General features: G+C 43.9%; 2 protein-coding genes across 3 annotated transcripts in view; one reads left to right on the top strand and one right to left on the bottom strand.

Annotated features, from left to right (window-relative positions):
• The first annotated feature begins 2,988 nt into the window (after positions 1-2,988).
• Positions 2,989-9,708, top strand: LOC132111015 (sphingolipid delta(4)-desaturase DES1-like). The gene is made up of 3 exons (XM_059518176.1): positions 2,989-3,304; positions 5,934-6,676; positions 9,033-9,708. Exons 1-3 carry the CDS (start codon positions 3,223-3,225, stop codon positions 9,177-9,179), a joined length of 972 nt encoding a protein of 323 aa, XP_059374159.1. The 5' UTR covers positions 2,989-3,222; the 3' UTR covers positions 9,180-9,708.
• Positions 9,709-10,234: 526 nt separating this feature from the next.
• nvl (nuclear VCP like) overlaps positions 10,235-15,033 on the bottom strand; it is a 16,136-nt gene continuing 11,337 nt past the window's right edge. For both annotated transcript variants that reach the window (XM_059518174.1, XM_059518175.1), the window contains exons 11-23: positions 14,486-14,603; positions 14,260-14,404; positions 13,915-14,092; positions 12,753-12,974; positions 12,568-12,672; positions 12,012-12,074; positions 11,821-11,940; positions 11,636-11,735; positions 11,451-11,557; positions 11,287-11,363; positions 10,826-10,914; positions 10,667-10,746; positions 10,235-10,356 (exon numbers count right to left, since the gene is read on the bottom strand). In XM_059518174.1, coding sequence (XP_059374157.1) covers positions 10,312-10,356; positions 10,667-10,746; positions 10,826-10,914; positions 11,287-11,363; positions 11,451-11,557; positions 11,636-11,735; positions 11,821-11,940; positions 12,012-12,074; positions 12,568-12,672; positions 12,753-12,974; positions 13,915-14,092; positions 14,260-14,404; positions 14,486-14,603 — 1,449 coding nt within the window. In that variant the 3' untranslated portion in view covers positions 10,235-10,311. The remainder of the gene's footprint in view (positions 10,357-10,666; positions 10,747-10,825; positions 10,915-11,286; positions 11,364-11,450; positions 11,558-11,635; positions 11,736-11,820; positions 11,941-12,011; positions 12,075-12,567; positions 12,673-12,752; positions 12,975-13,914; positions 14,093-14,259; positions 14,405-14,485; positions 14,604-15,033) is intronic.

Raw genomic sequence — 15,033 nt, 5'->3', positions numbered from 1 at the left:
GTACGAAGAGGGATCAGGAATTGATTTCTCACATCCTGCCAAAAAGCGTTGTGGTGTAAACAACCAAAGCCATTCAGGTTGTCCATCTGTGAAAAAAGTGGGTGTGTCTGCAGCAGCTATAGAACAATTCTACAAGGCTCTGGATAATGCAACTCCAAACCCTTCAGAGAAGAGTGGTATCCTACGCATATTGCCACACTACTGTAAACAGTTTCAACCAAAAGTGGTGTCTCTGGGTCTACCACAGCCCCTGACTGAGTTATACAGTGCTCAGAACCGGAAGCTGTCTGCCTCGGACCTTGAGAAAAAATGTGATGCGGTATTCAATGATATGGAAGTCACACCAGAGCAGGTATAGTCATCCCTCTTAATCTCATATGACTAAAATGTGCTTTAAGGTGTCATGTCATTAATTTCATCTTCTATAATTTACAATGTTGTAGGCAGTAAAAGTTGAGGAAGAGACACGACAACAGGGAAAGTCAAGGCTATGGTTTGACATGAGGGCTGGTAGGGTGACAGCATCTAGGTTCAAGTCAGCTGCAAGGACAGACCCTACAAATCCTTCCAAATCCCTAATTAGGCAGATCTGTTACCCTGACCTATGCAGATTTTCAACAGTTGCAACCAGGCATGTGTGACATAATGACATAAACATACAGTTACTGTTTTTAATTTCACCATAGTGTAAGTGAGTAAAGAAATTAGATGTTCTTTGAACTTATGTTTCAACTATGGAAATGTATGCAATACATGTTGTGTTCTAATGTAGAGGGCCCCTGCTCACAAAAACATCAAAGAAACAAAAACAAGACAAAGAAATGCATTTATCATTGGAATATTTATTATAGTCAGTATTACAAATTATCAACATTAAATTACAAACATGATGACAGATTACATCCCTCAATCTCTTTGAGTGCCCTTATCTATTTTTAATCCCAGGTGTATGGTGTAGGTCCTTTGCCTATTTATTCCTAATGTTCCTTTTAAATGGTTCCTGTTATATTTAATTTACACCTTTTTAAACTACTCTGTGATATCTGTGATAGAATATGATACAAGAGAATATTATGTGCTATTAAGATTAGGCCAATTTTGGGTACTGACATCTATAGTACTTATAGTTCTTAGGGAAATGAGAGAACAAATCCAATGAAAAGGACACTCAAAGAGCTACGATGACTTAAAGGAATAGTTCACTTTAAAATGAAAATTCTGTCATCATATACTCACTCTCATGTTGTTTCAAACCTGCATGAATTTCTTTCTTCTGCTGAACAGAAAGGAAGATATTTAGAAGATTATCAGTAACCAGACAGTTTTTGGATCCCATTGACTTCCATAGTATATTTTTTTCTACTATGGAAGTCAATGGGACCCAGAAACTGTCTGGTTACTGACATTCTTCTAAATATCTTCCTTTCTGTTCAGCAGAAGAAAGAAATTCATACAGGTTTGAAACAATATGAGGGTGAGTATATGAAAATTATCATTTTAAAGTGAACTATTCCTTTAATAACATTATTTTTCTCATTTTCAGATGGGGATGTGAACATGAACAAAAAGCCAGAGAGACATATGAGGCTTACGCTGCACAACATCATCAGGACCTAAGTGTTCGTGATGCCGGTCTCCATATTGATACCTCCCGTCCCTACCTTGGAGCATCTCCAGATGCCTTGCTGTCCTGCTCCTGCTGTGGCGATGGTATTTTGGAAATCAAATGCCCACACTGTGCCAAAGACACCGGAGTCCTCAGTGCCACTGAAAAGAAACATTTCTGCATTGAGAACACAGATGGTACACATGCACTTAACAGAGATCATCAATACCACTACCAGGTGCAAGCCCAGTTGTTTGTGACGAAGCGGAAGTTTTGTGACTTCATGGTGTGGTCTACATCCGATTTTTTTATACAGAGAATTTTGCCTGATGCTGACTTTTTTACAGAAGCAGTGCAGAATGTTGAGGCCTTCTATAGGTCAGCCATTTTATCTGAGTTATTGGCCAAGACATATACATGCCCAGATAGACTGCTGTCAGACAAAACACAGTCCACAGACTCATGAAGTGAATTACTAGAATTGTTGGGTCTTTGTAAATTATAGTGTGGTCTAGACCTACTCCATTTGTAATGTTTTTCTTTTAATTTCTTATGATGTGATACTATAAATAAAATGTAATTGAATTATTAGTAAGATTTGCCAGTGTGTAATTCTACATACATTTAATATCCTTTTATAAAGTACAACAGCATAGTCAAAAGTTTGAGGGCTGGTTTATTTTACAAAAACATCTTTCAACACGTTTATAAAAGCCAACCTAAATTACATTAATAATGACATTAAGCTAACGTTAGCTACCTTTGTGAATGGGTAGCAGTAACGTTAACGTTAGACTGCACAGCCCTATCACACTAGCTGGCACTTGCTCATTACATAGCTAACTTAGGTTACTCATGTTACAAATGACAATTTGACTGGGTCTCCATCTGGACAAGGATGGCGATATGGTATTACACAAATTAAGTAAACGTAACTGGGAAATACATGAACCTTACCTTGTAAAAAATGCTCGCTGCAAATCCTGGAGTACTTGGAGGGCTGCCAGTCCTTTCGGCTGATAGCAGCAACCCATCGCTGCCTTCTCTCCCCATCAAATGGTATTCGATAAAAAGATATATTGGCTTTACCCTGTCTATTAGCACAGCCCACGGCACAACACAAAATAACCATTTTACAACTAGAACTAACTCAAACACGAACTCATTTGGCTTGCCGTCCGTCTACAGAATAGCTCTTCCGCCGTCCGTCATGGCGTTCAGAATTCGCGCGAGTAGAGCGTGACGTCACGTGCAAAGGGTCTATAACAAATGTATGTGCACGTGCATCATTGCATTTGAATCTGTCAGCTCTTTGATGTGGATAAAATCTGTGAAAGAAAGTCGGCTGCAAACCTCTGTCTGCAGAGAGAGAGAGCGCGTGACGTCATCTCGAGACTCCGCCCACCGCGGCGCGTCACTCTGCGTGTCGCCTTTAGAAATCGAAAGATCTTAGCTAAGAAAGGCGCTAAACGAGGAAGGAGAGGATGTTAATGTCCATCAGCTGCTGTTAGACCCGTGTGGAAAAAACCCGCTGCTATTCCTGCAGTCACGTCCTGAGCGCAAACCTTTAACATTACCGCCAAGCCGCCGAACTAACAGTAACAGCTCGCGTCAACATGGGGAATCGCGTCGCTCGCGAGGACTTTGAGTGGGTTTATTCGGACCAGCCTCACGCCGACCGGAGGAAAGAGATCCTGGGTGAGTCTCTTCTAACTCCCAGCAGCGGCGATGGAGACGATTCTCGTGTGTGTTCAGATCTGTCTGTGGAGCTGTAGCCGGGACTCCAGTAGTTAATCATCTCAAGACAGGCGCTCTTTATTCTGTTGTAACGTTTCTGTGCCATAGCTCCAGTGTAAAGTGTTTTTCTAACCACATAAAGCCGTGTGGTGTGAGTGTTAGTTGTTAGGTCTGAGATGACCGTTATGTGCCGGCCGCTCCCGCCTCGAGCCCTTCACTGAACATTCAACACTGAACACCTAAGTTACAGCTAACACACTTCTGACTACAGCGAACACACTTCTGTCTACAGCTAACACACTTGTGACTACAGCTAACACACTTCTGTCTACAGCTAACACACTTCTGACTACAGCTAACACACTTGTAACTACAGCTAACACACTTCTGTCTACAGCGAACACACTTCTGACTACAGCGAACACACTTGGGACTACAGCGAACACACTTCTGACTACAACGAACACACTTCTGTCTACAGCGAACACACTTCTGACTACAGCGAACACACTTGGGACTACAGCGAACACACTTCTGACTACAGCGAACGCACTTCTGACTACAGCGAACACACTTGGGACTACAGCGAACACACTTCTGACTACAACGAACACACTTCTGTCTACAGCTAACACACTTCTGACTACAGCGAACACACTTCTGACTACAGCGAACACACTTCTGACTACAGCGAACACACTTCTGACTACAGCGAACACACTTCTGACTACAGCGAACACACTTCTGTCTACAGCTAACACACTTCTGTCTACAGCTAACACACTTCTGTCTACAGCGAACACACTTCTGACTACAGCGAACACACTTCTGACTACAGCGAACGCACTTCTGTCTACAGCGAACGCACTTCTGTCTACAGCGAACGCACTTCTGTCTACAGCGAACGCACTTCTGTCTACAGCGAACGCACTTCTGACTACAGCGAACGCACTTCTGTCTACAGCGAACGCACTTCTGACTACAGCGAACGCACTTCTGACTACAGCGAACGCACTTCTGTCTACAGCGAACGCACTTCTGTCTACAGCGAACGCACTTCTGACTACAGCGAACGCACTTCTGTCTACAGCGAACGCACTTCTGTCTACAGCGAACGCACTTGTGACTACAGCGAACGCACTTGTGACTACAGCGAACGCACTTCTGTCTACAGCGAACGCACTTCTGTCTACAGCGAACGCACTTGTGACTACAGCGAACGCACTTGTGACTACAGCGAACGCACTTGTGACTACAGCGAACGCACTTGTGACTACAGCGAACGCACTTGTGACTACAGCGAACGCACTTGTGACTACAGCGAACGCACTTGTGACTACAGCGAACGCACTTGTGACTACAGCGAACGCACTTGTGACTACAGCGAACGCACTTCTGACTACAGCGAACGCACTTCTGACTACTTCTGACTACAGCTAACACACTTCTGTCTACAGCGAACGCACTTCTGACTACAGCGAACGCACTTCTGACTACAGCTAACACACTTCTGACTACAGCTAACGCACTTCTGTCTACAGCGAACGCACTTCTGTCTACAGCGAACGCACCTCTGTCTACAGCGAACGCACCTCTGTCTACAGCGAACGCACCTCTGTCTACAGCGAACGCACCTCTGTCTACAGCGAACGCACTTCTGACTACAGCGAACGCACTTCTGACTACAGCGAACGCACCTCTGTCTACAGCGAACACACTTCTGTCTACAGCGAACGCACTTCTGTCTACAGCGAACACACATGTGATCTCTATTTTGTGTGTTCAGCCAGTAATGATCTGTTAAGTGTTAAAATGGCGAGTGACAGTCACATGAGGAAGACTAGCTATTCTGTTCATTCATGTCTCTCTCTCTCTCTCTCTCTCTCTCTCTCTCTCTCTCTCTCTCTCTCTCTCTCTCTCTCTCTCTCTCTCTCTCTCTAACTCACAGACACACACACACACACAGTTTAAAGAGATAAGCTGTATTTTGTATTGCACTGTTATTTTCAGTGAGTGAATATGGTATTTGGAGCGGATGATTTCTCCTGCTCATTGGCGACAGTCTTAACCACACAACACATCATCTTCCTTGTTCAGCAAACCCTTATGTGAGCTCATGTTTGTCTGATCTGGAGATGATCCAGTGTGTACCTGTGCTGACATGCAGTCAGTCTTATACGCTGTTGCATGTACAGTAAGTCATCCAGACCTGTCATTACCTTGCCCTGCTGCTTTATGTATTATTAAAACACTGGATTAGGCTTTAAAGTAGCACTCCTACCTCAAAGCGGTCAGTCCTCCCATTGTGAAGTACTTCGTATGCAAAGTTCTTACATTTAAATTCTACTGTGGGTTTTGCATGGTTTTCTTGGAAGCTTTAGGCAAATGGCATGGGCTTCAAGTTTCACCATGTAAAGCATATTATATGGCTGACTCTGCACGCCCGAGACGTGTGAGCCACCGCATCAGATCCCCCTGGTGTCAGTGTAGTGTGCATCTGTCATGGAAATGGACATCATTTGCATGCACCCATCCTCCACATCAGAGTATTTCAGTTTTACAATGGTTGTCTTGTGTTTTTCTTTGGCAGCAAAATACCCAGCGATCAAGTCTCTGATGGGACCCGACCCCAGGCTGAAGTGGATCGTCTGTACGATGGTTGCTGTCCAGTTTTTGGCCTTCTATTTGGTGAAGGACCTGCCGTGGAAATGGGTCATGTTCTGGACGTATGTGTTCGGGAGTTGCATTAACCATTCAATGACTCTAGCGATTCACGAGATCTCACACAATACGGCTTTCGGCAACAACCGCGCCAGATGGAACCGCTGGTTCGCCATCTTCGCCAATCTGCCCATTGGGCTGCCCTACTCAGCGTCCTTTAAGCGCTACCACCTGGACCACCACCGGTACCTGGGTGGAGAAGGGGTGGATGTCGACATCCCCACTGATTTCGAGGGCTGGTTCTTCTGCACCCGTTTGCGTAAGCTCTTCTGGATCATGTTCCAGCCGCTCTTCTACACCATCCGTCCCCTCTGCATCAACCCCAAACCCATCAGTCAACTGGAGTTCATCAACGTGGCCATACAGCTCTCGTTTAACGCTCTGGTGTACTGGGCCTGGGGCGCCAAGCCCTTGGTCTACATGATGATGGGCTCCATGTTAGGAATGGGTCTCCATCCCATCTCAGGACACTTCATCGCAGAACATTACATGTTCCTCAAAGGCCATGAGACCTACTCATACTACGGATCCCTCAACCTGCTGACTTTTAACGTCGGGTACCACAATGAGCACCATGACTTCCCTAGCGTCCCAGGACGCCGACTGCCGATGGTAAGACGAGTTATTCAGTTCATCTCAATAATTAACTAGTTATTACCTTTACTTTTTGATGCCACCCCAAATATAATAATCACCTTGTGATGTGAATTTTGCTTATCCTCTCACATTTTATGAATTAAAGGTGCATTAAAGGTAAACATGGCAAGTTCACAAACTTGTTTCTCCAAAAAACAACACTTCAGTCAATTATTCTGCTTTGAAATGTGCAATCTATGTCGTACTGTCTGTTTTTGTTTTGGTCTGTGTGATTCTGCCCACAGTTTACCCAACAGAACAGTGGTTCTCAATTCCAGTCCTGGGACCCCCATTGCTCTGCAAAATTTACATGTCTCTCTTATTTGACACACCTGACCCTCAGCTCGTTAGAAGAGAGCTCCATGCATGAACTGTGTTACTGTTGGGAGGGGCCCTACACAGTGTTCTTTGGAAGGGTTTGATTGATAGGGGCCCTACACAGTGTTAGTTTAGTGTTCTTCTGGGTTGCCAGTTGGTGGAGAAAATGGCGTGTTTTAGCCAGGGAAGCTGCAAACAAACTGGGTCAGAGATTAAAGATTCTACCCTCTACATTGAGTAAATCACCCATTTATGTGATTAAATCTAGCCATTGGCTAACAAATTCTTAAATTTCATTAGCCAGTGTGTGTGTTAGAGGTTAAATTATTATTATTCTGAACTTCTGAATCTGTACTTTTTCAGTTAATCTCAATGGATGCACAGCGTACTTGTATTTGACTCACCACAAACTTTATTGTGAAGGCGCACGACTTGCCGTTGCTTTGCTGATAGTGTTGTTTCTCACACATGCAAAGAGAGAACGATAGTCTTATATACAACTGAATCGACACGCTACATGTAAACCATATTCTTTGAGGTATAACAGTTTATTTGGAATTATTCAGCTTTAAAGAACAAGCAGAAGATATGGTTCCTCTGGTCATGGGCGGAGCTAATGCACAAACCGCAATCTCATTGGCTGGCGCTCAGCAAATCAGTTTGAGTGAACACTGACAATGTGAATACATTTATAAACCTGTTGTATATTGTTAGTGTAGTAGTATAATTAATAGTAGTATTATCTTTTAATATCAACCATTTTTTTTGTACAGAAACTCTGAATGACCAACAGTCCTAAGCTCAGTTAAAATGACAAATATGCATGCATACATGGTTACCAAGTTCACTAAAGTTTTATCATTAAATAGTGCTTAATTATCATAATATTATGCATGATTGACTGATACGAGTGTACATTCAGATATTTAAGAAGCTGTGCCATTTTATAAAGATAAGCTGTGTGTCTGTAAAATAACGATTAGTCTGGTGAGTAAACTAAAAAATGCACTAGACAATGGTGATTGTATTTCAAAGGTGTGCTTAGAAAGTTGTACCTGCCCAAAAAGCTTCGGCATCCATCTTAAAAGCTGTGTGACCAGAGGCATATTAAAACACGGATAAATCAACCCATTCATTTACAGCGTAAGGTTAGTCACCTTCCATTGTCCTCAATCTGGCAACCCGTGTGAACAGAGTCTGAGGGAGAGCATTGGAGAAACCATGCTATCCAGTCTGTTGGATTCGGACCGCTAGCTGTCAATAATACGTCCTGCACCTTTAAACACTGGGACCAACATCTGAGTGTGAAACTACATCACTTTCTTTAATGAATTTCCAGACGTAGGGTCGGGAGGAGCCTAATCATTCAGTCCTGTCAATCATCTTTACAAGCTTAAATAAGCCAGTCCTTGCGTCGTCCCATCTCCTCCTCCATTTCTGTTATTCTCCATGAAGTACCGCAATGGGACGTTGAACTTGGAGCTCAAGCCGAGCCTTAGACTTGAGCCTTAGACTTGTTTACCATTAACCATCAGGACTGTATGGGTCAAACTCGTGACCCTGTTTTAAGAAGCCTTCGAGAACATTTACTAGAAAACTTTCCGTTGTTTTTGCATGCATATAAAATAGCCTTGAGCCAAAGCAAATCAAGTGAGGAAGTGCTCAGGAAGCATGCTGAAGCTTTGCTCGTATGATGATAAGACAGACTGTTTTGTTTCCTTCAGTCAAGTTCCTGTTATTATGAATGTACTATTACACTAATAGTGATTTGTTGACTGCACCAAAGTCAGCTAAACATTCACTGATTGTTTTTCCTCAGAGGAGGTTCGTTACATTGCCTGACTAGTCTAGTCTGATGTGAAAGATTAACTCCTCTGAGCATGTGAGCTCAGACATGTAAACAATGCAGTTCATCTTTCATATCAGAGCATCATCTTCTGTCTGTACGTCAGCAGCTCAACACGCCGCGAGGCTAATGTGACCCTCCGATACTCTCTGTGCGTTCCTTCCTCAGGTGAAGGAGATGGCAGCGGAGTACTACAGAGAGCTGCCCTGCTACACCTCATGGGTCAAGGTCCTGTATGACTTTATCATGGACGATGAACTGAGTCCGTACTCTCGTGTGAAGAGACGGCTGACCGGAGAGGTCAAACAGGAGTGACCGGGACGGGTGTTAACCCTCGCCTGCTACAGACTCCGTGACACAAAGGAAAAGGACATGCTACTCTCTGGTTTTTAGCAAAAGTGCTATTGAATTTTAATTGTGAACCAAAAATGTTTGCGCTCTGCTGTTGCACGTTGTCTGACACTTTATTATTGTTTTACTGAATTTTGTTCTGCATTTACTCCTGTGTGGCTGTTATACATTGGAAGAAGGGATGCACAATATTATCACAACGTTATCAGAATTGGCCGATGATGTCCAGATAGTCTGACTCTGGTTTCAGGTTTTGGAGCGGTTCAGTGGGTCTATCAGTACTCAGTCATTAATGCTACTCATCTCTCATTAATAGACGCCGTGGTTTGCTGAAGAGGCCTGTGTGTTTATTCCTGTTACACTTTATTTCATCATTTAACCAAGAAAACTGACACACCCCGGCCAACAATGAATGAAGTTTTGAGCGGTCAACATTTATACATTTACTGTGACGCGAACTCAAAAGCCTTAATAAATTTGAGATGGTGTCTTATGATATTAGTGTCGTCCATCTGAAATATTTGATATATACTACTGTACTGATCAAAGGTTTGGATGATTGACAATTAATATTTGTATAAAAACTATTTCACGCAGGTTTTAGATCAATCGGCATGAGTTGAATATAAGAAATAAAAGTTTAAGTGTGTCAAATCCTTGGACTGGTATATACACACACACACACACACACACACACGCACGCATACGAGATCTTTCTCAAACCTCTCAATGATTGCTAGTTCAGTTCATGATGGCTCAGTCAGGGATACGTTAAAATGATATTTCATTCTAAACTGCAACCCCATGTGTTTTCTGTTAAGGGTGTGTTGAGTGTCCATTCCTTTCCAAAACACAACAGGTAAAACCTATGAAACTGAAGTTCAGTCTACATAAACATAACATGACGCGTCAAGTGTTAAAACGCTGTGAAACAGTTTCTAACACACACTTGATTGCATGTATAACTTCATGAAATGCTGAACTCTCCCCTGATTGAAGGCAAATACACAAACCACTGGTTTTCATCAAACAGTTTATCATCTTTTTGTATTCTTAGTAAAAATGCAAGCAAATGTAGGTTTCTGATCGACGGTTGTCATCTTGTGAGGGTCTCTCTCAGTTTCTCATACATTATCTGGTCCTGCACAGAGGAAGAGAAGAAGCCACGATTAATAATCACATACACAGCGCTCCAGACAGATAAACTCTGAGCAGAACAACAGAAGAGTTCATCCAGATCGAGGGTTTCTCATGCGTTCTGTTCAGAGCTCCTTCATAACGAATGTGAAAGAGCCACTGAAGGAAATAAAGCCAGTGATGATGATAGTGCTGGCTGGATTCAGTGTGCAGTTCATTACATCTGAATGGAAGCAGTCCAGCCGATCACAGATGCCGTCTTCACTGAGACATGTCTACACGTGTAGAGTGATACTCTTCTCCTCGTCACTCACCTTCTTGGACACAGACGGTCGCACCTTCTGGAAGGCGTCTTCAAAGTGAATCCTGCTCACTCGGATGTCCTTCTCCGGCTCTGTAACATTAAAGACATGCTGTTGTGTTGGGTGTGGATCTCCTGGAGTGTTTGTGACTGGATGATGTGTGTGTGTTACCTGTGTGTGTGTGTGCTGGCCGTGAGCTCAGGTGAACTCTCAGAGCATTAACACACGCCTCTCGCACCAGCGCTGACAGATCTGCACCTCTGAACACACAATCAACAGACCGATCAAAATCTGCTGAACACAAGTCATCTGGAGTTTCAGAGGAGTTTTGTACATCAACAAACTCATCTGACTAGAGCCAAATATCACCCGTAACCTCATCAATACCTACATAATAGACAATCAATACATGAAGCGTAACGATGTGTAACTGAAACTGCAGCACATGCGTGAGAAAACCAGCTGCTCCGGTTTTACTATGTCTGATGTCTCAGAAGATACACTCTTTTAGATGAGCTGCTTCATTGTTGGGATGCAGAACCAGTCAAAGCAGAAATTAATCAAAGGATTTGAGTGGAAAAAAATTATTTTCATATTGTGAGCACCGCTCTAATTACAATTGACAAACTTACGTAAAACTGTCACAACGTGCATCATGGGCAATTTCCTGTAGATTGACATCTGAATCCAGAAGAGGTTTGGTGCCGTTCTGAAACAGAATCAGTCCAGAAGTGAGCCATGCTTCAGCTCATTAACCCTGTCGTGTTGATGCTGTGTCTGGTTATATGAGCTGTACCTTGGTAATGGTGACTAATATGGCGTGTCTGTCTGCAGGAGGCGGTAAACCCACATACAGAGTTTTGTCCAGTCGTCCTGGTCTGAGCACAGCTCGATCAATGATATCTACAAACAGACATGAAGTCACATACACCTTACAGAAATCCCAGATCATCACAATCATGTGAATATAGCTCTGATCACCTGGCCTGTTGGTGGCGGCCATGATGAAAACCTGGTGGCGGTTCCCCATGCCGTCCATCTCTGTGAGCAGCTGGTTGACCACGCGGACGCTGGCTCCCGACTGACAGCACACACACACACACACACACAGCAGTGTAAGCAGACTTCAGACAGCTGAGAAACTGGAGTGTGATGATGGCTCTCACCTCATGCTCCGAGCGACGAGGACAAAGAGCATCGATCTCGTCGAAGAAGATGACGCAGGGCGCTGAGTTCCTGCCCCTCTGGAAGACCTGGCGGACGGCCCGCTCGCTCTCGCCCACATACTGCACACACAACAGAGCTCACGGTCAACCTCAGACAGTCCACAGACACCTGAGACCACGGAGAAACTCACCATGTTGAGCAGCTCTGGACCCTTGACAGAGATGAAGTTTAACCCGGACTCGTTAGCGACAGCCTGTAACGATAGAGAGAGTTTCACTGGCCACTGGAGATACAGGGAGCAAATGCAGCCACGTCCGATTGAAACCCGTCATCATTTACTCCGCTTCAAATTGTTGCAAACCGGTCTGAGTTTCCTCTGATGAACACAAAAGACTGAGCAACCGAACAGCTCATGGCCCCCACTGACTTTTCTCCATACTATGAAAGTCAATGGGGACCAGCAACTCTTTGGTAACCCACATTCTTTAAAACATCAAAACAACAATTTATTCACATTCATGATGCATCATAGATGTTTTCCTGATCACAGAACTTGTTTTCTGCAGGAATCCAAATGTCAAGGGAAAACCAGGTAATGTGAAATCAGGGGTCAGCCGACAAACATCCGTCATCACTGAGGAACTCTACAGAACCAATGCTTTACATGGCAGAGAAAGCTTTAATCACGCTGCGTCTGGTTAAGACATGGTGTACACATACACAGCTCTCAAGAGAAGCTCACACACTTTGGCTAGCAGGGTCTTTCCACACCCGGGCGGTCCAGCGAGCAGCACTCCAGCGGGCGTGCTCAGACCCAGAGCTCGGAAATGCTCCGGGTTATTGATGGGAGCCTGAGAACACACAAACACACAACATCACCTTTAAACGAAGAGACTGAGGAATCACTGATACCACAGTGAACGCGGTGTACCATGATGGCCATGTTGAGCTCCTCCCGGATGTCGTGCAGCGCACCCACGTCTTCCCAGGTGACGTCTGGGACGGTGGCGAACCCCTCGCGCTTGGCAGACGGCTGGACTCTGGCTAACGACGTCCTGAAGTCTGACATGAGCACACAGAGTCCAGAGAGCTGCTCCTCGCTCAGAGTCTCGTTCCTCTTCAACAACGACAGCAGCTGCTCCAGATCTGCTTTCTGACAGCAACCAACAACAGCTGAACACCACAGTCCTCAAGCTGAAGACAGTTTCACACTAAACGCTCCAATGGGATTCGTCTTCTTCAACACTAACAGAATAGTTCACCCAAAAACAAAACCACTCAGTCCATCAGTTTACGTCTTGCCAAAAGCTCTTAACAAATATGCAAGTTGATTTTGATGTGGCAGCCAACAGGATATGGACATTTTCACTGGAAGACGTGTTGATATGGATTATGAACTCGCATTTTAGTTAAAAAACGTCCTAATGATGGATTTATTTCTAATAAGCTTTTATCTTGCAACTGATGCAGTGCTACATTTCTCCAGATCTGATGAATATCTATTGGATGGCTTGAGAGTGCAAACATCTTCATTTTTGGTTGAACTATTCCTTTAAGTATGTCAAAAGTATTGGCATGGAAAGCAAGTATAGTTGATGTACTAGAAGGACTCATGAATGTAATGAAGGCACTTGTACACCAAATATATTTCCAAAAGCACAAAACAGTAAGCAGGAGAAATGGTCAATACAAATGGCAGTGGTCAATGATGTGAAATCCAACCCATAAAGTTTCAAATGTGTAGACTATTTCATGCAAATTACTCACTTGAGATCAAAGGGTTCATAAACTGCAAGAAATATCATTTTGGGCTTGTGTCCAATTTGTGTGGATTTTAAATGGGCATCGGTGCTACCAAGGGTCCTCGTATGAGCATCAGCAGAGTATGTGAACAGCCTTAAGATCGACGTGTTTCAAATACATTATTACCATTTCAAAGAGTGATCTACAAATTAGGCATAGTCTTAAAGCGCAGGTTTTTTCAAGTATCGCTGTCAAAGTGTTTGAACACAGATGCTAACAATGCTAAACATCTTCTGCGGTCTGGGTTAGAAGTCATCGGTCCTGGTCATGTGTTGTGTGTGTTTGTGTACCGGTGCGGTGCCGTCTTCAGTGTCGGGCTGCAGCAGGATCCTGTTGACGGCGGTCATGGCCGCCTCCCGACACAGCGCCATCAGATCAGCGCCCACATACCCCGGCGTGAGACGCGCCAGCTGACTGTAGTCGAAGTCCTCCGGGAGCGTGATTTTACGACAGAGCGTCTTCAGAATCCTGCGATGAGACACCGTGAGGAGAAGTAAGTGCACAATGGTATGTTCCATGTTCAACATGACTTCTTTTCAATGCATGAGTTCAATTTTATTCAGCTTTTAGCAGTAGTATTAGCCGGCCTCAGCAGATCCAGCTCTTTCTGTGCTGTGTCAGTGAGAGTGACGTACTTCAGTCGCGCGGCCTCGTCAGGGATCCCCAGACAGATCTCACGGTCAAACCTGCCGGCTCGACGCAGGGCCGGGTCCAGCGAGTCCGGACGGTTAGTGGCTCCAATAACCAACACCTGAGCCGGTTCTGATAACGAATTGAGGTCTGAAGACAACAACAGACAAACATGACGTGTAGAAACAGAGCCATGAAGCACAGAAACACTGAGCGGTAACAGTGACGCACCGTCCATGCAGGTGAGTAACTGAGCCACGATCCTCCTCTCCATGTCTTTAGAAGCCATCTCTCTTTTTGGTGTGATGGCATCGATCTCATCGATGAACATGATACAGGGAGCGCTGCTCTACAGGAACAACAGACACAATGACACAAGCATCACTGAGAAACACACTGGATAAATAATCTTTCCATTGATGTATGGTTTATAAGGAGTGGACTATATTTGAAAATCTGGAATCTGAGGAGAGCAAAAAAATCTAAATACTGAGAAAATCATCTTTAAAGTTGTCCCAATGAAGTTCTTAGAAAAGCATATTACTAATCAAAAATTAAGTTTTGATATATTTTTGGTAGGAAATTTACAAAATATCTTTATACAACATGATCTTTACTCAATATCCTGATGATTTTTGGCATTAAAGAAACTTCTATAATTCTGACCCATACAATGTTTTTTGGCTATTGCTACAAATATACCCCAGAGACTTCAGACTGCTTTTGAGCTCCTACACAACTCAGTTTTAGCTCGTTGATTATGATATCTGTAAGTGAAT

The sequence above is a fragment of the Carassius carassius genome, chromosome 30 (assembly GCF_963082965.1).
Source record: "Carassius carassius chromosome 30, fCarCar2.1, whole genome shotgun sequence".
Classification (NCBI taxonomy): domain Eukaryota; kingdom Metazoa; phylum Chordata; class Actinopteri; order Cypriniformes; family Cyprinidae; genus Carassius; species Carassius carassius.
This window is presented reverse-complemented; position numbering and strand designations above follow the sequence as displayed.

What these genes read in the sequence shown, in the direction of transcription:
- LOC132111015 (XM_059518176.1), top strand. Translation starts at nt 3,223, where the DNA reads ATGGGGAATCGCGTCGCTCGCGAGGACTTTGAGTGGGTTTATTCGGAC. An exon ending in CCGGAGGAAAGAGATCCTGG is followed by an intron (nt 3,305 to 5,933) that starts GTGAGTCTCTTC and finishes TTTCTTTGGCAG; the next exon opens with CAAAATACCCAGCGATCAAG. An exon ending in CAGGACGCCGACTGCCGATG is followed by an intron (nt 6,677 to 9,032) that starts GTAAGACGAGTT and finishes TTCCTTCCTCAG; the next exon opens with GTGAAGGAGATGGCAGCGGA.